This window comes from Bufo bufo, chromosome 10, assembly GCF_905171765.1.
Source record: "Bufo bufo chromosome 10, aBufBuf1.1, whole genome shotgun sequence".
Lineage (NCBI taxonomy): Eukaryota > Metazoa > Chordata > Amphibia > Anura > Bufonidae > Bufo > Bufo bufo.
In genome coordinates, this window is record NC_053398.1 from 20,430,715 (window position 1) to 20,456,518 (window position 25,804).

The 25,804-nt window shown below is 45.7% G+C and overlaps 1 protein-coding gene across 2 annotated transcripts in view; it reads left to right on the forward strand.

Annotated features, from left to right (window-relative positions):
* The window catches only part of CREB3L1 (cAMP responsive element binding protein 3 like 1), a 78,450-nt gene that overhangs the window by 40,554 nt on the left and 12,092 nt on the right, over window positions 1-25,804 (forward strand). For both annotated transcript variants that reach the window (XM_040409145.1, XM_040409146.1), the window contains exons 2-8: window positions 6,823-7,036; window positions 7,825-7,973; window positions 9,898-9,973; window positions 11,242-11,399; window positions 11,518-11,667; window positions 20,175-20,233; window positions 20,451-20,519. In XM_040409145.1, coding sequence (XP_040265079.1) covers window positions 6,823-7,036; window positions 7,825-7,973; window positions 9,898-9,973; window positions 11,242-11,399; window positions 11,518-11,667; window positions 20,175-20,233; window positions 20,451-20,519 — 875 coding nt within the window. The remainder of the gene's footprint in view (window positions 1-6,822; window positions 7,037-7,824; window positions 7,974-9,897; window positions 9,974-11,241; window positions 11,400-11,517; window positions 11,668-20,174; window positions 20,234-20,450; window positions 20,520-25,804) is intronic.

A 25,804-nucleotide genomic window follows, 5' to 3' on the forward strand; every position in this document is an offset into this window, starting at 1 on the left:
TCAAATTCTGTAAAAAATGACCTGTGAAATCCGAAAGGTGCTCTTTGGAATATGGGCCCCTTTGCCCACCTAGGCTGCAAAAAAGTGTCACACATCTGGTATCCCCGTACTCAGGAGAAGTTGAGGAATGTGTTTTGGGGTGTCTTTTTACATATACCCATGCTGGGTGAGATAAATATCTTGGTCAAATGACAACTTTGTATAAAAAAATGGGAAAAGTTGTCTTTTGCCAAGATATTTCTCTCACCCAGCATGGGTATATATAAAATGACACCCCAAAACACATTCCCCACCTTCTCCTGAGTACGGAGATACCCGATGTGTGACACTTTTTTGCAGCCTAGGTGGGCAAAGGGGCCCATATTCCAAAGAGCACCTTTCGGATTTCACAGGCCATTTTTTACAGAATTTGATTTCAAACTCCTTACCACACATTTGGGCCCCTAGAATGCCAGGGCAGTATAACTACCCCACAAGTGACCCCATTTTGGAAAGAAGAGACCCCAAGGTATTCGCTGATGGGCATAGTGAGTTCATGGAAAAAAAAAAATTTTGTCACAAGTTAGTGGAATATGAGACTTTGTATGAAAAAAAAAAAAAAAAAAAATCATCATTTTCCACTAACTTGTGACAAAAAATAAAAAATTCTAGGAACTTGCCATGCCCCTCACGGAATACCTTGGGGTGTCTTCTTTCCAAAATGGGGTCACTTGTGGGGTAGTTATACTGCCCTGGCATTTTCCAGGGGCCCTAATGTGTGGTAAGTAGGTAAATGACCTGTGAAATCCGAAAGGTGCTCTTTGGAATGTGGGCCCCTTTGCCCACCTAGGCTGCAAAAAAGTGTCACACATCTGGTATCTCCGTACTCAGGAGAAGGTGGGGAATGTGTTTTGGGGTGTCATTTTACATATACCCATGCTGGGTGAGAGAAATATCTTGGCAAAAGACAACTTTTCCCATTTTTTTTATACAAAGTTGGCATTTGACCAAGATATTTATCTCACCCAGCATGGGTATATGTAAAATGACACCCCAAAACATATTCCCCAACTTCTGCTGAATACGGAGATACCACATGTGTGACACTTTTTTGCAGCCTAGGTGGGCAAAGGGGCCCAAATTCCTTTTAGGAGGGCATTTTTAGACATTTGGATACCAGACTTCTTCTCACGCTTTGGGGCCCCTAAAATGCCAGGGCAGTATAAATACCCCACATGTGACCCCATTTTGGAAAGAAGACACCCCAAGGTATTCAATGAGGGGCATGGCGAGTTCATTGAAAAAAAAAAATTTTGGCACAAGTTAGCGGAAATTGATTTTTTGGATTTTGTTCTCACAAAGTCTCCCTTTCCGCTAACTTGGGACAAAAATTTCAATCTTTCATGGACTCAATATGCCCCTCAGCGAATACCTTTGGGTGTCTTCTTTCCAAAATGGTGTTATTTGTGGGGTGTTTGTACTGCCCTGGCATTTGAGGGTCTCCGCAATCATTACATGTATGCCCAGCATTAGGAGTTTCTGCTATTCTCCTTATATTGAGCATACAGGTAATGAGATTTTTTTTTTCCGTTCAGCCTCTGGGCTGAAAGAAAAAAATGAACGGCACAGATTTCTTCATTCGCATCGATCAATGTGGATGAAAAAATCTCTGCCAAAAAAAGAAAAAGGAGGGGAAAGGCGTCTGCCAGGACATAGGAGCTCCGCCCAACATCCATACCCACTTCAGCTCGTATGCCCTGGCAAACCCGATTTCTCCATTCACATCAATCGATGTGGATGAATAAATCATTGCCGGGATTTTTTTTTTTTATATATATACAAAGTGTTTGCCAAAGTATATGAACACCGCCACCTCCTCAGCTCATATGCCTCGGCAAACATATCTTTTACTGCAGAGGAGAAATCTCGTCTTGCAGCGCCGCATACACCGACTTGCGTGTAATCTGACAGCAGCGCAATGCTTCTGTCCGAATGCACATCAGTGCTGCAGCTGGTCGATCGGTTGGTCCACCTGGAAGGTAAAAAAAACAAAACAAAAAAGAAAAAACCAGGCCGCAAAGCAATAACTTTATTAACTTTAGAACAGAACATATTAACTTTTTTAAACTTTTTTAACTTTTTTACTTACCGGTAATTTTTTTTTTGTTTAGTTTTTTTTACCTTTATAGAACAAACCTCTCCTTCCCCATGGGACAATGTGCAAAGCGCAAATCGCCCAAAGATGTGGCGAAGTACGTTATGCACTTTATCCCAGGTGAAAGGAGAGGTTTGCAGCAGCTGAGAGTAAAAGGGCCCTAATAGCCCTGTGTGCCTGTCCTGTGAGATGCAATCCCTATGCTAGGTGTACCTGTGTGTGGTACTTCCGGAAACACTCTCCATAGCATAGGGCAGGGTGGTCCGGACAATCAGGACAGAAATAGCGGGTGTCACGCCTTATTCCACTCCTGCTACAGACACGACATCTTTTTCGGGGTGACGGTTGGGTTGAGGTACCAGGAACGACACTGGGGAAATGTCGCTCGTGTAGACGGCTAACTTCACTGGGGGATGGGGCCACGGAACCTCCTGGGTAAAGGAGGTTCTCGATGATCTCTTCCTGGAATTTGAGGAAAGATCGTGTTCTCCCAGCCTTACTGTAGAGAACAAAACTATTGTAGAGCGCCAATTGAATTAAATATACAGACACCTTCTTATACCAGCGTCTGGTTCTGCGGGAAACTAAATACGGAGACAACATCTGGTCATTGAAGTCCACCCCTCCCATGAGCGCATTATAGTCGTGGACACAGAGGGGCTTTTCAATGACGCGGGTTGCTCGCTCAATTTGGATTGTCGTGTCTGCGTGAATGGAGGAGAGCATGTAAACGTCACGCTTGTCTCTCCATTTCACCGCGAGCAGTTCTTCGTTACACAAGGCAGCCCTCTCCCCCCTTGCAAGACGGGTGGTTACAAGCCGTTGGGGGAAGCGCACGCGACTAGTTCGCGCGGTGCCACAGGCGCAAATCCGTTCTAGAAACAAATGCCTAAAGAGGGCCACACTTGTGTAAAAATTGTCCACATAAAGATGGTACCCCTTGCCGAATAAGGGTGACACCAAGTCCCAGACTGTCTTCCCACTGCTCCCCAGGTAGTCAGGGCAACCGACCGGCTCCAGGGTCTGATCTTTTCCCTCATAGATCCGAAATTTGTGGGTATAGCCTGTGGCCCTTTCACAGAGCTTATACAATTTGACCCCATACCGGGCACGCTTGCTTGGGATGTACTGTTTGAAGCCAAGGCGCCCGGTAAAATGTATTAGGGACTCGTCTACGCAGATGTTTTGCTCGGGGGTATACAAATCTGCAAATTTCTGGTTGAAATGGTCTATGAGGGGCCGAATTTTGTGGAGCCGGTCAAAAGCTGGGTGGCCTCTGGGACGGGAGGTGGTGTTGTCGCTAAAATGCAGGAAACGGAGGATGGCCTCAAATCGTGCCCTGGACATAGCAGCAGAGAACATGGGCATGTGATGAATCGGGTGCGTTGACCAATATGACCGCAATTCATGCTTTTTTGTCAGGCCCATGTTGAGGAGAAGGCCCAAAAAATTTTTAATTTCGGAAACTTGGACTGGTTTCCACCGGAAAGGCTGGGCATAAAAGCTTCCCGGGTTGGCGGATATAAATTGTGTGGCATACTGGTTGGTCTATGCCACGACTAAGTCCAAGAGCTCCGCAGTCAAGAACAGCTCAAAAAATCCCAGGGCCGAACCAATTTGAGCCGTCTTAACCCGAACTCCAGACTGGGCGGTGAAAGGGGGAACTACAGGTGCGGCTGAAGTTGGTGACTGCCAATCAGGGTTTGCCAGCACCTCAGGGATTCTAGGGGCTCTACGGGCCTGTCTGTGCGGTGGCTGCGACGGGGTAACTACTGCACGTGCCACCGTACCAGCTTCAACTGCCCTTCTGGTGCTCGCCACGTCACCATGTTGTACGGCAGTGCTGGTACTAGGTCCAGGGAGGGCTGCGCTGCTGGTGTATGCCTCACCACGTGATCCGGCAGCGACAGCCCCACTCTGCTGCTCTTGAAGCGGATCCTGCATAACCTGTAGTCTAGCGACACGGGGCCGGGTACGCCTGGTGCTGCCAGGGACCTCCACCTCCTCGTCCGAACTTTGGGTCAGAGAGCCACTGCTTTCCACAGGTTCATATTCTGACCCGCTAGATTCATCAGATGAGGGTTCCCACTCCTCATCCGACTGGGTCAGAATCCTGTAGGCCTCTTCAGAAGAATACCCCCTGTTTGACATTTTGGACTACTAAATTTAGGGGTATTCCCTGAGACTACCCAAGAAAAAAAGCAAGCCTGTCTTACAAAGGGGAGGCTAGCGAAGTACCGGAGGCCGCTGCGGTTGATAAAAAATATCAAAACTGATTTTTTTATTGCCGCAGTGCGTGTAAAATGAATGTGCAGTGATCAAAAAATATATATTTTTTGTCACTGCGGTGGGGCGGGCGTGGGTGAACGCACGTGTGGGCGACCGATCAGGCCTGATCGGGCAAACACTGCGTTTTGGGTGGAGGGCGAGCTAAGGTGACACTAATACTATTATAGATCTGACCGTGATCAGTTTTGATCACTTACAGATACTATAAAAGTACAAATGCTGATTAGCGATACGCTATTCAGCGAATAAAAGTGACTGCGGTGCGGTGGGGTGGGCGCTAACTGACGCTAACTACCTAACCAAGGGGCCTAAACTATCCCTAAAACCTAACAGCCAATACTAGTGAAAAAAAAAAAGTGACAGTTTACACTGATCACTTTTTTTCCTTTCACTGGTGATTGACAGGGGCGATCAAAGGGGTGATCAAAGGGTTAATTGGGGTGCAGGGGGGTGATCAGGGGCTACAGTGAAGTGTTTGGTGTACTCACAGTGATGTCTGCTTCTCTGCTGGATCCAACCGACGAAAAGGACCAGCAGAGGAGCAGAGAAGCCATATAACAGATCATATTTACTAATATGATCTGTTATATGGCTTGTGATTGGATTTTTTAAAAATCGCCAGCCTGCCAGCCAATGATCATTGCTGGCAGGCTGGTGACGAACTTGTTCTTTAACTTTTGCCGGCCCGCGATGCGCATGCGCGGGCCGGCTTGGAGCGAAATCTCGCGTCTCGCGAGATGACGCGTATATGCGTGACTGTGCGAAGCGCTGCCACCTCCGGAACGCGAATCTGCGTACAGCGGTCCGGAGGTGGTTAAACTAATAACACACAAAGAATTAAATGTTACCATGTTTTTATTGAACACACCATGTAAACATTCACAGTGCAGGTGGAAAAAGTATGTGAACCCCTAGACTAATGACATCTCCAAGAGCTAATTGGAGTGAGGTGTCAGCCAACTGGAGTCCAATCAATGAGATGAGATTGGAGGTGTTGGTTACAGCTGCCCGGCCCTATTAAAAACACACACCAGTTCTGGGTTTTCTTTTCACAAGAAGCATTGCCTGATGTGAATGATGCCTCGCACAAAAGAGCTCTCAGAAGACCTACGATTAAGAATTGTGGACTTGCATAAAGCTGGAAAGGGTTATAAAAGTATCTCCAAAAGCCTTGCTGTTCATCAGTCCACGGTAAGACAAATTGTCTATAAATGGAGACAGCTCAGCACTGCTGCTACTCTCCCTAGCAGTGGCCGTCCTGTAAAGATGACTGCAAGAGCACAGCGCAGACTGCTCAATGAGGTGAAGAAGAATCCTAGAGTGTCAGCTAAAGACTTACAAAAGTCTCTGGCATATGCTAACATCCCTGTTAGCGAATCTACCATCCGTAAAACACTAAACAAGAATGGATTTCATGGGAGGATACCACAGAGGAAGCCACTGCTGTCCAAAAAAAACATTTACAGTTTGCACAAGAGCACCTGGATGTTCCACAGCAGTACTGGCAAAATATTCTGTGGACAGATGAAACCAAAGTTGAGTTGTTTGGAAGAAACACACAACACTTTGTGTGGAGAAAAAGAGGCATAGCACACCAACATCAAAACCTCATCCCAACTGTGAAGTATGGGGGTGGGGGCATCATGGTTTGGGGCTACTTTGCTGCGTCAGGGCCTGGACAGATTGCTATCATCGAAGGAAAAATGAATTCCCAAGTTTATCAAGACATTTTGCAGGAGAACTTAAGGCCATCTGTCCACCAGCTGAACCTCAATAGAAGATTGGTGTTGCAACAGGACAACGACCCAAAGCATAGAAGTAAATCAACAGAATGCCTTAAACAGAAGAAAATACGCCTTCTGGAGCGGCCCAGTCAGAGTCCTGACCTCAACCCGATTGAGATGCTGTGGCATGACCTCAAGAAAGCGATTCACACCAGACATCCCAAGAATATTGCTGAACTGAAACAGTTCTGTAAAGAAGAATGGTCAAGAATTACTCCTGACCGTTGTGCACATCTGATCTGCAACTACAGGAAACGTTTGGTTGAAGTTATTGCTGCCAAAGGAGGTTCAACCTGTTATTAAATCCAAGGGTTCACATACTTTTTCCACCTGCACTGTGAATGTTTACATGGTGTGTTCAATAAAAACATGGTAACATTTAATTCTTTGTGTCTTATTAGTTTAAGCAGACTGTGATTGTCTATTGTTGTGACTTAGATGAAGATCAGATGACATTTTATGACCAATTTGTGCAGAAATCCATATCATTCCAAAGGGTTCACATACTTTTTCTTGCAACTGTATGTACTTGCAGCAACATGGCCCATCATGCCCACTAATATTATCTAGAACCAAGATTCGCATTTTAATCATTGCCCTATTTTGCCTCCACAGCATTTCTCGGAAGCTCTCGATGAATTCTCAAATGACCTGTTTAGTAGTTTCTTTGATGATCCTCCTCTCCTGGATCAGGATTCCTTACTGGATATGGAGGTCGAAAGCCCTGCTCCACCCATACAGGCCGAGCACAGCTACTCACTGAGTGAAGACTCAGCTCCTCAAAGTCCTGCCATTACCATCAAAGAAGAAGATGAAGACAGTCCAGGAGGTAGGTCTACTTATGACCTAACTGAATCAATATCTTGTGGACTAAGCGTTTTAATTGCAGGAGATGGTAAAAGGACTTTGGATATAGTCACACCCTACGTTTTCATTGTTTGTCGGCTGCACATTCCTGTTTACACAGAGCGATGGGCTCTGACCAGCAAGGACTTTTTCTGTTGCATGAAAAATGCGATCACTCGACAAATTAGCGTTTGCTCCATTGTCTGGTGATCAGTGGCACATTTATACTAGACAGTGATCGGGAATGAGTGTTGGCCCAATTCGTGGCTCATGTAAAGGGGACCTTAGTCAGTCAGTGAGGGAGATAATCCCCTCCACAGTACTCTAACGCCATCGCCCGTCCCATACAGAATTACTGTTTGCCTGCGTTTTAAGACGGCACGATCTGCTGCCGGCAAAGGATGAGTTTGGTGTCTGCACAAATTATCATATTACCCAAAGAACGGCCTCTCGTTGGTCAGGTAATCGGCGGCACCTTTACACAGCAGATAATTGCTAATGAGCACTTCTACGAATGCTTGTTAGCGATTATCTGGCTGATTCTCAGGGGTATTCCGGTTGTTAGAAGTTATCCAGAGGATAGTTGATAACAGATCGGTGGGGGTCCTACTGCTGGGACCCCGTATTTTTATTGCAGGGGGGCTGCAGGGGGTATGAGGTCCCTAGGACCCCCACCGATCTAATAGTTAGTATAGAGGATAACCTCTAACAACTGGAATACAGGAACCCTTTAAGTCTATTGTCTATAACCTATTTCCTTTTGACATGCAGAACCGGGAAGTGCAGTCTGGGCCTTGGAACATGAACTCTGCTCTTTACTGGTGAAGCAGGAGCAGAATCGTATTCCACAAGTAGAGCCCATACATCCGAGTGTGCCTCTAGAGCAAGACCTCAGTACAGGGCTACTACCGGGTGAGGAGGTATGTATAAGAATGGGATGGCAAGTAGCTTATATGATTAGCAAGAGAGTACGCACCAATACTACCATTGTAGTGGTAGTTTCTGAGGCTAACCTGAAGTTGAGGAGCTTTATCACACCACTTTTTTATGGTCAGAGCCAACCTGTTTAGGACTTCTTCTTTTCATAGTTGAAGGGCATCTGTCACCACATTGGCTGACCCTTCAGATGTGTGCTGATCAGCTGAACGGTCTTGGTCCCATCTTCATTGGTGCCTGTATTGTCAAGAAAATTGCTGTTTTTTAACATGCAAATAAGCCCCATAGGAGCAAAGAGGATGTTGCCGTTGCACCTTGTTGCTCCCAGAGGCCCCGGTCACTGCCCTGTATGCCGCACCCCCACTGCTAAGACTGACAGGCCTGGCAGAGAGAACATATTCATTTCTGGCCATGAAGTCTTGTGGGCGCGCGTCCAGCACAGGCACAGTAAAGGGATAAAGATTGCCCATCTGCCCAGTGATTTTTACCCCTCTACTGCGCATGTGTCTAATGCACTCCCGCAAGACTTTATAGCCAGGCGTGAATATGTGGGGGCACGTCATAAAGGGCAGTGAGCGGAGTCTCTGGGAGCAACAGGGTGCAAAGGCACCACCCTAGTTGCGCCTAGAGGCTCATTTGCATTTTCTAAAACAGCAGTTTTCTAAGCAGTGTGTGCACCAAGGAAGATGGGACCAAGACCGTGGCGTTCAGCTGACCAGAACACATCTCAAAGGTGACAGATGGCCTTTAAACAACTGTTGGGCTGTCCATTTTGCCATTGAGTAAAAAGTTTCAATGTGAACATATTATTGGTTGTCATGACCCATTGGCTGTCTTTGGTCTGGAACGCAATGGGTTCAACTAGAATAAAAATAGTTAAAAAAGAAAAATTAATCCATAGTCATCCCAAGAGAGAGAGATTTTTTAAGGGTCCAATAACATGGTTGGAGTAATGGTCAGTGGGTGCGAACCCACTGTCCCATGTGACCAACATCCTCAGAGGCAGATGACTAAGTTTACCCTTTATTCTTCACAATACCTCTTCACAATAGACTTTCTCGAGGGGGTACACCAGGCCCTACCTCTGAGGGGGTTGGAAAACAAGGAAACGAGAAACTGGGTGTGGACCCACTGGACTGGCCTCCAGATGGTACGGGACACCCAGAGGGTGCAAGGCGGTCAGAGGCTGATCAGACGGAGGCAAGGCAAGGTCTGGGTACAGAGTCCAAGGTCAGAGTAGGTGGCAATATGGCAAAGTCCATAAACGAGGTCCGAGGTCAGGGCAGGCGGCAAGATAGCAAAACGTGTGAGACAAGATACAAGGTCAGGGCAGGCGGCAGTAAGGCAAGGTCCGTATGCTGCCTCACATAAGGAGGCGAGACATGCCCACATACACCCTATATGCACACAAGGAACTCTGAGCCAGAGAGCAAGCTCTGCTCAGAGCCAGGAGGGAGATGCCAGCGGCAGGAGTGCAGACCACAGCTAAGAACCCCGCTGCCCGCGCCTGTCAGCACGGCGTGAGAAAGTCCGGCGCCCATGCCTGCGTGTGGGGACAGAATCGCAGGCAGGTACTGGGATCAAGGCCAACAGTTGGCTTCTTGCTTGACAGGGCTAGGTGAAATGACTGTGTAGGAACATGGCCCCATCAATCAAGAAGCTGAAGGAGGGGCTGGCAAAGGAAGTAGGAGGCGCAAGGGTGTACAGAGTGTCTTGGGTACGCCCCCTGTGCGCTTAACTGCTCATTTGCATATAGGCTAAAAGGACTTTTTCTCCAGAATGAAGCAACAGATTGCTAAGTGAAAGGTATCATTATGTTCAGCTGAGCTAGCCCTACAAGACATTGTGCCTTTGAATTTCCTGCTGACAGACTCCCTTGAATGCCTATTTTTTTATTTTATTTTACAGAACGTTTCCCAAAATCCTATATCACATATAAAAGTAGAGCCAGGAATTCCAAACCACTTGCTAAATGTAGCATCAGGTAAGTGGTCCTATATGTAGAATCTAAACATTAATATAGCAGAGATTTATCAAGATATATACTGTAGTGCAAGGGAAAAGTGGTGGAGTTGCCCATAGGAATAGTTGATGGTTATATGTAGCTAAGAACCTTTGCACTAATCTTGATAAATCTCATTGTTCTGTGGTGGTACATCCATTCTCTAGGGCAAAACAGTGCCCACATTATGCAAAAATGAATAACGCATACTCCTCAGCATGTAAAAAATAAAATTCGGGACTTTTAAAGAGGACCTGTCGCCGTCTCTGTGTTAGTAACCGCTTGCTTTCCCAGTGTAACAACAATGTTGGAGTATCTATTCTCATGATGTTGTGCCGTGTCTTTATTATCCCTGCTAGAAGTTATGTATGAATTGGCAACAGTTTGCAATAAAGGTCCAGCTGGGTGTCATACTAACTAATCAGTGCTGCCAGTGTCAGAGGTGCACCCCCCAACTGGTAACACCCAGCTGGACCTTCATTGCAAATTGCTGGCAATTTTGTCATAACTTCTAGCAGGTATAGTAAAGGAATGGTACAACATAGTGTCATAGGAATAGATGTTCCAGAATTGGTATTACATGGGGAGTGCAAGTAGTTGCTAAAACAGACATGTTAGGAGAGGTGACAGGTCCTCTTTATGCCCCAGTGCCCAGGATTGCCCCCCCCAAAACAGCTCAGAATGCCCACTTTGGGTTCCGGGCTTGCACAGTGCAGTTCACAGGATTGTCCCAGTAAAAGTTTGTCATCATAACTCTGATGACAAACCTAGAGATCTTCATAAAGATACTATCTCTCAGGATAATGGGCTAACTAAGCTTTTCTATATACTTACTGTACCCAGTGTCTCATTTTATGTATTTTTGGATTGATGTATATAAATATATAGCAGTAAAGTCATACCTAGGAACTATCTCATTTTTTTGCAAGACTCTCCATCTAAACCGATCCCAAAGGTGCTAGGGCTTATGAAAATGTATACTTACCAACATCTGTGTTGGTAAATTTGAGGAATTGAAGCCCTGCCTCAAACCTGCCCACCCATTTTCAGTCCGAAACAAACCAAATTTCCGGGATTTGGAACAATTCCTGCAAATTTGGGACTGTTGGCAACTATGAAAATGTGCCCCACAGTGGACATTTAAGTTCTGGGCAGATAATTGTGGTTTGTAAAATTTCTGGGGCTGAATGTCCTTATACGGATTGCAGGACTCTGGCTACAGTTTTGTATGATGCTCTTTCCTAATCCAGATGTTTTAGGGGTCATGCCTCTAACTCCACCTAGTAGTCATAGCAGTGACAGTGATGGTTCTCAAAGTCCTCGCTCCCTTCCACCACCAAGTCCAGCCCGTCCAATGGCCCGGTCATCTCATGCTATCTCCTCATCACCGCTGCTCACCGCTCCTCATGTAAGTATGATGTGTTTCATGGGCTCTTAGGTCATCAACTTCCATTTTCCATTTCTTGATGGTCCTTGTAAGGACATTTTGGATTCTGGATATATTTTTACTTTTTTTTATCATGTAGAAACTCCAGGGCACGTCAGGACCTCTCATGCTAACAGAGGAGGAGAAGCGCACCCTAGTAGCTGAGGGGTACCCAATTCCTACCAAACTTCCTCTCACCAAAACAGAAGAGAAATCCCTGAAGAGAGTGCGTCGGAAGATTAAGAACAAGGTGAGGATGGAACCTGGTGGAAGTTAAAAAAGCTCTTTAAAATGGCTTAGCACTCCTGACTCCAGCACTGGGGACCGTATACCATCTCTCTCTAGCACTGGCCATAGAAGTATAGCTGGCATGGGCAACCAGCCCATCTGTAGAGTAGGACACAACATGGTATTGTCACCCATGCCTTGCAGTGTCATAGGATACGCAGATGAAAGTGGAACCCATAGTTAATATCCAAAAAAGAAAAACATGGATTGCACATCCATAAGCAATGCATTGCTCTATCACTGCTTCTCAGCACAATTGACATTGCTGCTCAGCGTTATAAGTAGTATACAGCCCCCTGATATATGTGTTGTACATGAGGCATTTGTATGGGTTTTGATCAAAAAGCATAAGCCCACTCACCACGCCAAGTTGCCTCCTCAAGTGGGACCTCCTATAATTTGGCGCAGCACCACATGGTGACCACTGACGCTGCAGCACTGCACCAGTAGGCGGCGGGACCCAGCAGTCAAGCAGCACCTCTGCCGCTAGACAAAGCCACCCTGACACTGGGCCACACCAGCACAGCACCACAGCAACAATGGCAACCACGCAGTACCACACTATGTGAACAGATGTCAAAAAGCTCATCTTACCATATGCTCTCAGGAACTCCAACTAAGAATTGGAGGATATTTAATAACCTTTAGGGGTACAGATAGGGCGATCTGTCACAAAGACCGGGATCGTCAAACGGTGTGTTGTCTACCTGGCGCTCGAGTTCGACACATCACGGATCAGGTTGACAGATTACTGGGAGGGGCTGGAGAAGATCCAGCGGTCATGGTCCATATCGGAACCAATAACAAAGGTCAAAAACTTAGGGCAAGGACCTTAAAGGTAGTATTTTCCGAAATAATGCCGATACCACGAGCTACACAAGAAAGGCAGCGGGAGACTAGGGGGGTTAACAAGTGGCTCAAGAACTGGTGTAGGAAGGAGGGGTTTGGGTTCCTGGAGAACTGGGCCGACTTCTCTCTCGGCTACAGGCTCCGTAGGGATGGGCTGCACCTCAATGGGGAACGGGCAGCTGTGTTAGGGGAGAAGATAGCTAGAAGGTTGGAGGAGTGTTTAACCCCTTAAGGACACAGCCTTTTTACACCTTAGGACCAGGCCATTTTTTGAAAATCTGACCAGAGTCCCTTTAAGTGCTGATAACTTTAAAACGCTTTGACTTATCCAGGCCGTTCTGAGATTGTTTTTTCGTCACATATTGTACTTCATGACACTGGTAAAATGGAGTCAAAAAAATAATTTTTTTTGCACCAAAAAATACCTAATTTAACAAAAATTTGGAAAAATTTGCAAATTTCAAAGTTTCAGTTTCTCTACTTCTGTAATACATAGTAATACCCCCAAAAATTGTGATGACTTTACATTCCCCATATGTCTACTTCATGTTTGAATTGTTTTGGGAATGATATTTTATTTTTTGGGGATGTTATAGGGCTTAGAAGTTTAGAAGCAAATCTTGAAATTTTTCAGAAATTTACAAAAACTCAATTTTTAGGGACCAGTTCAGGTCTCAAGTCACTTTGCGAGGCTTACATTATAGAAACCACCCAAAAATGACCCCATCTAAGAAACTACACCCCTCAAGGTATTCAAAACTGATTTTGCATACGTTGTTAACCCTTTAGGTGTTGCACAAGAGTTATTGGCAAATGGGGTGGAAATTTGAGAATTTCATTTTTTTGTCTAATTTTTCATTTTAACCCATTTTTTCCACTAACAAACCAAGGGTTAACAGCCAAACAAGACTGTATCTTTATTGCCCTGACTCTACCGTTTACAGAAACACCCAATATGTGGCCGTAAACTACTGTACGGCCACACAGCGGGGCGTAGAGGGAAAGGTGCGCCGTATGGTTTTTGGAAGGCTGATTTTTATGGACCGGTTTATTTACACCATGTCCCATTTGAAGCCCCCTGATGCACCCCTAGAGGAGAAACTCCCTAAAAGTGATCCCATCTAAGAAACTACACCCCTCAAGGTATTCAAAACTGATTTTACATACGTCGTTAACCCTTTAGGTGTTGCACAAGAGTTATTGGCAAATGGCGATGAAATTTGAGAATTTCATTTTTTTGCCTAATTTTCCATTTTAACCCATTTTTTCCACTAACAAAGCAAGGGTTAACAGCCAAACAAGACTGTATCTTTATTGCCCTGACTCTGCTGTTTACAGAAACACCCAATATGTGGCCGTAAACTACTGTACGGGCACACAGCGGGGCGTAGAGTGAAAGGTGTGCCGTTTGGTTTTTGGAGGGCTGATTTTGCTGGACTGTTTTTTTGGCACCATGTCCCATTTGAAGCCCCCCGGATGCACCCCTAGATTATAAACTCCATAAAAGTGACCCCATCTAAGAAACTACACCCCTCAAGGTATTCAAAACTGATTTTACAAACTTTGTTAACCCTTTAGGTGTTGCACAAGATTTAATGGAAAATAGAGATACAATTTCAAAATTTCACTTTTTTGGCAGATTTTCCATTTTAATATTTTTTTTCCAGTTACAAAGCAAGGGTTAACAGCCAAACAAAACTCATTATTTATGGCCCTAATTCTGTAGTTTACAGAAACACCCCATATGTGGTCGTAAACCGCTGTACGGGCACACGGCAGGGCGCAGAAGGAAAGGAATGCCATACGGTTTTTGGAAGGCAGGTTTTGCTGGACTGTTTTTTTTTACACCATGTCCCATTTGAAGCCCCCCTGATGCACCCCTAGAGTAGAAACTCCAAAAAAGTGACCCCATTTTAGAAACTACGGGATAGGGTGGCAGTTTTGTTGGTACTAGTTTAGGGTACATATGATTTTTGGTTGCTCTATATTACACTTTTTGTGCGGCAAGGTAACAAGAAATAGCTTTTTTGGCACCGTTTTTTTTTTTGTTATTTACAACATTCATCTGACAGGTTAGATCATGTGGTAATTTTATAGAGCAGGTTGTCACGGACGCGGCGATACCTAATATGTATACAATTTTTTTTATTTATGTAAGTTTTACACAATGATTTCATTTTTAAAACCAAAAAAATGTTTTAGTGTCTCCATAGTCTAAGAGCCATAGTTTTTTCAGTTTTTGGGCGATTATCTTAAGTAGGGTCTCATTTTTTGCGGGATGAGATGACGGTTTGATTGGCATCTATTTTGGGGTGCATATGACTTTTTGATTGCTTGCTATTACACTTTTTGTGACGTAAGATGACAAAAAATGGCTTTTTTTACACCGTTTTTATTTTTATTTTTTTACGGTGGTCATCTGAGGGGTTAGATCATGTGATATTTTTATAGAGCCGGGCGATACGGACGCGGCGATACCTAATATGTATACTTTTTTTTTATTTATGGAAGTTTTACACAATGATTTCATTTTTGAAACAAAAAAAATGATGTTTTAGTGTCTCCATAGTCTAAGAGCCATAGTTTTTTCAGTTTTTGGGCGATTATCTTGGGTAGGGTATGATTTTTGCGGGATGAGATGACGGTTTGATTGTTACAATTTTGGCGTACATGCGACTTTTTTGATCACTTTTATTACCTTTTTTGGGAAGTAAGGTGGGCAAAATTTTAATTTCATCATAGTTTTTTATTTTTTATTTTTATGGTGTTCACCGTTCGGGTAAAGTAACATGACCGTTTTATAGATCAGGTCGTTACGGACGCGGCGATACCAAACATGTGTAGGGAATTTTATTTTTTTCATTTTTTATCAGTGATAAATGTGTTTTTTGATTTTTACTTTTTTTTCACTTTTATTCACTTTTTTTTTGACCCAGACCCACTTGGTTCTTGAAGATCCAGTGGGTCTGATGTCTGTATAATACAGTACAGAACAATATATATTGTACTGCACTGTATTTTACTTACACTGAACAGATCTATGCCTTTCAGCACAGATCTGTTCAGCACCATGGACAGCAGGACGCCTGAGAGGCGTCCTGTTGCCATGGGAACCTTCCCCGTCTGCTCAGAACTTCGCAGACGGGGAAGGGTAAGGAGGGGATCTCTCGGGGGGCTGTCTGGGGGCTCTCTCCCTCTCCATCGGGGGGCTGCAAAGGCACAGCAGCCCCCCGATGGGAGAGGGAGGGAGCTCCCTGCGCTGTTAACTTTTTCCATACAGCGGTCCGTACGGACCGCTGTATGGAAAGGGTTAAACGGCTGACATCGCATCGCAGATGTCAGCCGTTTATACCAGGGTGCCAGCAATGTGCTGGCACCCTGGTATACCCACTGAACACCAATGAATTTTCAAGGGGAGGCGGGCGGGGGATCGCGATCCCGCCTGCCGCACCGCCCGCCTCCCGCACCGCCCACACCGCCCGCAACCCTCCCCCTGCACCTCCCGCCACCCTAAAAATCATTCGGGGGTGCAGGGGGGGGTGAATAAAACTTTTTTTAGGCATAAAAAGTTTCTGATCCCCGCGGTCAGGGACCGCGGGGACCAGAAACTGCAGAAATCGCAGCAAACCGCAGGTCTGAATTGACCTGCGGTTTGCCGCGATCGCCGACATGGGGGGGTCACGGGACCCCCCGCGCATTTAGCCTAGGTGCCTGCTCAATGATTTGAGCAGGCACCGGGTTCCGATCACTGCCGGCCGGGCGGCAGTGATCGGAACAACACATGACGTACCGGTACGTCATGTGTCCTTAAGTACCAGGGCATCATGACGTACCGGTACGTCATGTGTCCTTAAGAGGTTAAACTAGGGACTGGGGGGAGGGTAATTACGTTATAGGATGGGAAGATAGTGCAGATAGAGACCGGAGGCAAGGTAATGAAACTGGGGGAGGAGTGGAAGGAGGGACTAGAACATTTCAAAAGGAAAGGTGTAGGGTAAAATATATACATAAACCTCTTAAATGTATGTATACTAATGCCAGAAGCCTGACTAATAAAACTGGGGAACTGGTGATGCCTGAGGAGGACTATGACATAGTGGCAATAACTGAGACATGACTGGATGATAGCTATGACTGGGCAGTTAATGTACAGGGTTACAGTGTGTTTAGAAAGGATCGCCAAAACCGGAGAGGGGAAGGGGTCTGCCTTTATGTAAAGTCCTGTCTAAAGCCCACAGTCCGAGAAGATATAAGTGAGGGACATGAACATGTGGAGTCACTGTGGGTAGAAATACATGGAGGCAAAAACAATAATAAATTACTAATAGGAGTTTATTATAAACCACCTAATATACCGGAGTCCATAGAAAATCTATTACTAAACGAGATAGACGAGGCGGTAGATCATAATGAGGTCATTATTATGGGGGACTTTAACTACCCAGATATAGACTGGGAAACTAAAACTTGTACATCTCATAAATCTCATAAAGGAAACAAGTTCTTGGCAATAACCAAATTACCTTTCCCAACTGGTTCAGGACCCGACTAGAGGGACGGCCATGCTGGACTTAGTATTAACCAATAGACCTGACAGAACAACAGATGTGCAGGTTGGGGGAAACCTGGGAAATAGTGACCATAAAGTAATAACCTTCCAATTATCATTCAAAAGAGTGTTTCTTCAGGGAGGAATAAAAAAAACAAACTTCAAAAAAGCTACATTTAGCCAACTAAGAGAGGCCATAGGCCTAACTAAATGGGACAAAGTCCTCAAAAATAAAAATACAGCCACAAAATGGGATATTTTTAAAAGCATCCTAAGTTCTAATTGTGAGAGATACATACCTTATGGGAATAAAAGGTTAAGGAACAAGAAGAAACCAATATGGATAAATAGAACTGTAAAGAAAGAAATAAGTGACAAAAAGAAAGCATTTAAATCACTAAAACAGGAGGGTAGTGAGGAAGCACTGAAAAACTATAAGGAAAAAAATTGAATATGTAAAAAACAAATAAAAGCGGCCAAGCTAGAGACCGAGAGATTAATTGCCAAAGAGAGCAAAACCCTAAAATGTTCTTCAATTATATAAATGGTAAAAAGTATAAATCTGAAGGTCTCGGCCCTTTACAGAGTGATGAGGGGGGAGTTGCAGAGAGCGATCAGGAGAAAGCAAAGCTATTAAATATTTTTTTCTCCACTGTGTTCACTGAAGAAAATAAACTGTCAGATGAAACGCATAATGTAAAAGTAAATTCCCCATTAAAAGTTCCCTGTCTGACCCAGGAAGAAATACAGCGGCGTCTTAAATAGATTAAAATAGACAAATCGCCAGGATCAGATGGCATACACCCCCGTATCTTAAAATAATTAAATAATGTCATAGCCAGACCCTTATTTCTGATATTTAAGGACTGCATACTGACAGGGAGTGTTCCACAGGATTGGTGCATAGCAAATGTGGTGCCAATATTAAAAAAGGGTCCAAAAACAGAGCCCGGAAACTATAGGCCGGTAAGTTTAACATCCATCGTGGGTAAACAGTTTGAAGGTTTTCTAAGAGATGCTATCTTGGAGCGCCTCAATGAAAATAAGCAAATAACGCCATATCAGCATGGCTTCACGAGGGATCGGTCATGTCAAACTAATTTAATCAGTTTCTATGAGGAGGTAAGTTCTATACTTGACAGCGGCGAATTAATGGATGTCGTATATATCTGGACTTCTCCAAAGCATTTGACACTGTACCGCATAAAAAGTTAGTATATAAAATGAGAATGCTCGGACTGGGAGAAAATTTCTGTATGTGGATAAGTAACTGGCTCAGTGATAGAAAACAGCAGGTGGTTATTAACGGTACACACTCAGATTGGATCACTGTCACTAGTGGAGTACCTCAGGGGTCAGTACTGGGCCATGTCCTCTTCAATATATTTATTAATAATCTTGTAGAAGGCTTGCACATTAAAATATCAATTTTTGCAGATGACACTAAACTGTGTAAAGTAATTGACACAGAAGAGGACAGTATACTGCTACAGATGGATCTGAATAGATTGGAGGCTTGGGCAGAGAAGTGGCAGATGAGGATTAACACTGACAAATGTAAAGTTATGAACATGGGAAGGAATAATGCAAGTCACCCGTACATACTAAATGGTAAAACACTAGGTAACACTGACATAGAACAGCAAACTAAGCTGTAAAAACCAGTGTCAGGCAGCTGCTGCCAAGGCCAATAAGATAACGGGTTGCATCAAAAGGGGAATAGATGCCCTTGATGATAACATAGTCCTACCACTTTACAAATCACTGGTCAGACCACACATGGAGTAAGTACTGTGTACAGTTCTGGGCTCCTGTGAACAAGGCAGACATAGCAGAGCTGGAGAGGGTTTAGAGGAGGGCAACTAAAGTAATAACTGGAATGAGGGAACTACAGTACCCTGAAAGATTGTCAAAATTAGGGTAATTCACTTTAGAAAAAAGACTTAGAGGAGATTTAACTACTATGTATGACTATATCAGGGGTCAGTACAGAGATCTTTCCCATCATCTATTTATCCCCAGGACTGTGACAAGGGGACATCCTCTGCGCCTGGAGGAAAGAAGGTTTGTACACAAACATAGAAAAGGATTCTTTACTGTAAGAGCAGTGAGACTATGGAGCTCTCTGCCTGAGGAGGTGGTGATGGTGAGTTCACTAAAAGAGTTCAAGAGGGGCCTGGATGTATTTCTGGAGTGTAATAATATTACAGGCTATAGCTACTAGAGATGGGTTGTTGATCCAGGGAGTTATCTGATTGCCTGAATGGAGTCGGGAAGGAATTTTTTTCCCCTTAAGTGGGGAAAATTGGCTTCTAGCTGACAGTTGTTTTTTTTTGCCTTCCTCTGGATCAACTTGCAGGATAACAGGCCGAACTGGATGAACAGATGTCTTTTTTCGGCCTTATACACTATGTTAATATGTTACTATGTTATTGCGGTCTCATGCTAATTAAAAAAATTTGGGCCGAATGGGAAGAGTGGGGCAGTGCTGCAGTGTCGGTGTTCGCTACCTGGTGCTGCGCAAAATTAAAGTAGGTCACACTTGAGGATGCAACCTTGGCGTGGTGAGTGGGCTTATGCATTGTGATCAAAGCATATACCAATGCCTTATGTACAGTACGTATATCAGGGGGCTCTATGCTATTTATTATGCTGAGAGGCGATGTCAGTTGTGCTGAGAAGCAGTGATAGATCAATGCATAGCATGTGGATGTGTGATCCATCTTTTTCTTTTTTTTGGAACCCAAAGTTACAGCAAACTAAGACCCTTTTCCAGGTGGCCATTGGTGGCCCCTCTACGTGCCATGCCATGTGAAAGGGAATGAAGTTTAGGATTGATGGGCCGATTACTCTCTCTTTAATTACAAACCCCCGCACAGATTCAAATCACCCAAGCGTTGGAGAGATGGGATGAAACTGAACTCGGCACCATGAGCCCTATAGCAGCGTATGGGGTTGCCATTATGGTGAAACCAAGGACATGACCACTGAAGACTATTTGTCATTTTTGAATTGCCTTGGTCATCTGTGAATCATGTAAAAAATTGTATTGTTTTTTTCTTCTTCCATAGATCTCAGCCCAAGAGAGTCGGAGGAAGAAAAAGGAATATGTGGAGTGTCTAGAAAAGAAGTGAGTTATGAAATGTGTGTAGATCTCTCACTCCAGTCACTGGGTACAGTACCGGGATACAGCGCCCTGTACGTTGCCCTGATGTTCATCAGCTGTGTCTCCTAGTTCCATTGTTCATGTTATCTATCAGTGTGGTTTCTGTGTCACCACATATCACTCCACCTGAGTGCCTTCCTCAGCGTCCATTGTGCATGATGTCTGCGCTGCTGTCTTGTAGGGTGGAAACCTTCACGTCACAGAACAGTGAGCTGTGGAAAAAGGTGGAGACTCTGGAGAACGCCAACAGGTGAGATATACATGTTTAGGTACCTCGTACGAGGAAGTCGGTGAGCAAGCGGCCGCACTATATACTGTATTCATTTTGCAATACATGATCCTTTTTTGCATGTGTGCAGCATCATTACAGTGCACAGGTTCTGGCCACTGCAGGTAGTTTAAGGCCACCATGGCATGTCATACTTTAAATGGTTCATCCCAACTGGATCTGACTGTAGATGACCAGTCAGAAAGAATTGATGGATGACCCTTGGATTTCAGATGTGGATTTGCAGTTTGCACTGCCGCAGAGCCTCTTATTTTCCACCTGAAATAAGTGACAGGCTATTTATTTCCATAGAGGATGGAAATATGCACAGAAATGTTCCTATGCGTATGAATGGAGTTGAAGAAACAACCTTCATATGCATGGGAGATGCACTGAAATGTACATGTCTGTATGAAGACGTATACAGAGGCACGCAGTATGTCCTCGTAGACATCTATTAGTGGTGTATTAGTTGAGTTATCTGCATCCGTATTTTGACTGTGCTTGAGGCCTGTGACACAGTAAAGGGAGTTGTATGGGGAGGCAGGTATTTTCCTCCCAGTGTGTGCTGGGAGGAAAACACTGGACTGGACTCATGTGCCGATCCGGGTTTCGACAACACCTAGCTGCCTTTAAAAGACAGCTGGGTTCAGCAGAAAGGTTCTCTGTATTGGGATCTGAGGCTTGTGCTGGGTTAGGAGGTCTGAGACCAGTGTGAGGGGAAACAGGCCGCCTAAAGTCTGTTCATGGACTCGTTGAGGCAGAACTGCCAGCTGGGTGTAAACTAACACCAAAACCAAAAGGTGACTTTTTTGTGTTGAATGTGACTATTTGATTATGAACTTGCCAAGAGTGTGAATAAACACTGAACTGTTTGATTTAAGAACTGGTTGGTGCCTCTATACTGCGTCCGCTTATCCCATCTACCAGAGCGAATCCTTACAGTTGGTGGACGATGCGGGCAATCGCAGTGAGGCTGCCGTAAAAGCCGAAATATATATTTTTTAAATTCTCTGGGATGTATGTCCTGGATTAAACCAGCTAAATTTCAACCCGTGTTACTTGGCAAAATTGAAGCTGAAATGAAGGCCCTCTTGGAGGCTAACCTGCAACAGCGGGAGGCTAATAAGCAGCAGCAAGAAACAAACCAGCTGCTACTGCAACACGTGATGGCTCTACAGAGGACAGGAGTATCCCCGAGCGTTCATGATGCCGGAAATCGGTTCGTACGGCGATCCCCAAGATGGCACCCATGGATGACGTCGAAACCTACCTGGCTGTATTCGAGAAAGTTGCTGTGAGGGAGAATCTATCCCGAGATCAGTGGGCTGAGGTCGTCGCTCCGTTCCTGGCATCCTTGTCCCAGCAGGTGTATTTCGACTTACCAGACGAGCAAGCGGCCGATTACCAGAAAGTCAATGGTGAGATCCTGGCAAGGCTGGGGGTGAATGTGTTGGTCTGGGCCCAGAGGATGCACCAGTGGAAGTTTAACCCGGCTGAGCCCGTGAGACCCCAGTATAATGCTTTATTCCACCTTTTGCAAAAAATGGCTACATCTAGACGTATTAAGTGCCACTGCTATGCTGGACCGTATTTTAGCTGATATGTTCTGGAGGGCGTTGCCATACCCTCTTCAGCATTGGATTGGCCAGGCGTCTCCTGCTAATGCCCTTGAGATGGTGGAATGGTTGAACGATATAAGGCTACCAGGAAACTAAAGGGGGGCTCTTTCGGGAAGGGGGCAGTTAAACCCCGACAATCCCCACCCCAGACCCGGAGACTGGAGCCAAAAAAGCCCGCCCGGGAGGTACCCACTGCGGACCTGGCTCCAGTGATCTGTTGGCGGTATCATGAGCCTGGTCACGCAAGGGCCGACTGTCCCCATAGGGTTGAACCCATGGACACTAACTATGGCTACCGTCGGTCGCTATATGCCAGGAAGCTGTGTGCAACAGGTACCAGGGAGTCTCTAGATAATAATCACCTGTGCCAGGTGGAAGTGGGAGACACTCCAGTGGTGGCTCTGCTGGACTCGGGGAGTCTGGTGACCCTGGTAAGGGCTACCCTGGTGCGACCCGCTGAGTTTACTGGCTGGAAAGTCGAGTTAATGTGCATACATTGATACATGGTGACTTAAAAGACTACCCCACTGCTCTGGTGTCTTTAACCACGGTTGGCGGCAGGAGGATTCATGAAGTGGCAGTCGCCTCAAATCTACACTATGAACTAATACTAGTAAGAGACCTCCCGGAACTGTGGCCAGCTATGAGACTTACCGATCCCCAAGAGTCAGGGATAACCCTAGGAGATTGGCCTTACTCAAGTGGGAGGCCAGAACCCTGGGAACCCGAGGCCGAAGGGCCAGCGGTAGGGGTGACCGCCACTTCGGTCTATGAGGGGGCAACAACCCCATTGAATGTGATGGTTGGGGAGGTGGAGGACTTGCCGCCGGCGGGCCCTGAATTGGCAGACTTGAATGTCTACGGTGATAATTTCGGTACAGCACAACACAGGGACCCGACATTATCCCGAGCCTGGGAGAATGTGTTAATGATCAATGGAGAACCACAACAACTGGGGGCCGAGTTGATATTTACGCGTTTTGTGGTTCTCCATGATTTACTGTATCGGGTCAACCAACTACGGGGGGAGAATGTGGAACAGTTGGTGGTGCCCAAGGCTTCTCGCAAACTAGATCTAGAGCACAAACATGTTCTCGGGGGTCATCTGGGATTGCAGAAAACACAGGACCGTATACTACAGCGGTTTTACTGGCCCAGTGTGTTTAGAGAGGTGGAAGAGTTTTGTAAGTCTTGCCCGACCTGCCAGATAACTAGCCCCCAGCCCCATTTCCGTAGTCCCTTAGTACCTCTCCCGATCATCGACGTCCCGTTTGAAAGAATCGCTATGAATCTCATAGGACCAGTACCAAAGTCCGCTAGAGGGCACCAACACATTCTAGTCATCCTAGACTACGCTACCCGGTACCCGGAGGCGGTGCCACTGCAGCATACATCGGCCAAACTCATAGCCAAAGAGTTAATGGAGATGTTTTCCCGCGTAGGACTACCCAAAGGGGTTTTGCGGGACCAAGGAACCCCTTTCATGTCCAAGGTCATGAGGGAATTGTGCAAGTTGCTGCACATAAAACAGTTACTGACGTCCGTCTACCATCCGCAAACGGACGGGCTGGTAGAAAGGTTTAACCAAACTTTAAAAAATATGTTAAAAAGAGTGGTGTCCAAAGATGGAAGGGACTGGGACCTCCTCCTGCCCTATCTCATGTTCGCAGTGCGAGAGGTGCCCCAGGCCTCTACTGGGTTCTCGCCCTTCGAACTGCTATATGGCAGACACCCTCGCAGGCTGTTGGACGTAGCTAAGGAGGCATGGGAACAACAGCCCACTCCGTATAAAAGTGTTATTGAATATGTCACCCAGATGCATGAACAGATAAAGACTGCGTTGCCTCTGGTTCAGGAACATATTGAGGCGGCTCAGCGAGCCCAGAGTCGAATCTATAGCCAAAAGAGTCCGGAACTTTAACCTGGGTGATCGGGTCTTGGTTCTGGTACCGAGAGTGGACAGTAAGTTCTTGGCTAGGTGGCAGGGACCCTACGAGGTAATAGAGAAAATTGGAGATGTAAATTACAAGGTACACCAGCCAGGGCGGCGAAAGCCAGAGCAGGTCTACCATGTTAATCTACTAAAACCTTGGAAGGATAGGGAGACCTGCGCTGAGGACAGACCGCGGTCGGTTTGTAAGGGGAAGAGGTTTTGGCCCCTCTGTCTGCTGCAGGGGAAGCGGTTGCCACAATAAGAATTGCTGACAGCCTCTCCTCTAAACAGGCTCAGGACGCCAGGGAGTTCGTTAGTCGGAACACGGATGTGTTCTTGGAACTTCCTGGACGCACTTCCATAATCCAACATGATATTGTCACCGAGCCCCAGGCAAAAGTCTGGTTAAAGCCGTACCGGGTGCCTGAGGCTCGGCAAAAAGCCATCTCGGAGGAAGTGCAGATAATGCTGAGGCTGGATGTCATTGAGGAGTCTAAAAGTGAGTGGGCCAGCCCAATAGTTCTAATACCCAAGCCAGACGGGACATTACGGTTCTGTAATGATTTTCGTAAATTAAATGAGATTTCTAAATTTGATGCGTATCCCATGCCCCGGGTGGATGAGCTAATCGAGCGGTTAGGACAGGCAAGGTATTTATCTGTCTTGGACCTCACCAAAGAGTACTGGCAAGTGCCCTTAATGGAGGTTGCCAAAGAAAAAACTGTATCACTGGTTTGTTATCCTACTAAAACTTAACTTTTATCAGATAAAGAAAAAACTGCCTTCATCACCTCTGAGGGGCTGTAGCAGTATAAGGTGTTACCCTTTGACCTTCATGGCGCCCCCGCCACGTTTCAACAATTAATGGAAATTGTACTTCGTACGCCTCGGCTTACCTGGACGATATTGTCATTCATAGTACTGACTGGGAGAGTCACCTGACCAAGGTGCAGGCCGTAGTGGACTCCCTTTAGAAGGCTGGACTAACCGCTAACCCATAAAAATGTGCGATAGGGTTAGAGGAGACTAAGTACCTGGGGTATGTCATTGGGCGCGGAGTCATTAAACCCCAAGTGAACAAAATAGAGGCGATACGGAATTGGCCCCGACCTGTCACCACTAGGCAAATAAAGTAATTCCTGGGAATGGTGGGCTATTACATGAGGTTTGTTCCCGACTTTGCTACTCTAGCCGCGCCCTTGACTGGACTCTTGAAGTAACACAAGTCAGTGATGGTTCGCTGGGATGAGCGAGCGGAAGAGGCTTTTTCCACTTTGAAGTCAGCCCTGTGCGGGTCACCAGTTTTGGTGATGCCCGACTTCAATAGGGAGTTCGTAGTACAGACCGATGCCTCAGAAGTAGGCCTCGGTGCTGTACTGTCTCAGGAAGTCAACGGGGAGGAGAATACTGTTGTCTTCCTCAGCCGTAAGCTCACCCCAGACGAGACCCGGTACAGTATAGTAGAGAGAGTGCCTGGCTGTCAAGTGGGCACTAGAATCTCTCCGCTATTATTTATTGGGAAGAAAGTTCCGCCTGGTGACAGACCACTCCCCTCTCAAGTGGATGAGCCAGGCCAAAGAGAGAAATGCCCGGGTCACCAGGTGGTTCTTATCCTTACAGAACTTTAAGTTGTCGGTAGAACACAGAGCAGGTCGGTTGCAGGGAAAAGCGGATACCCTGTCCTGGGTGCATTGTCTGGCGTGTGCTCACCC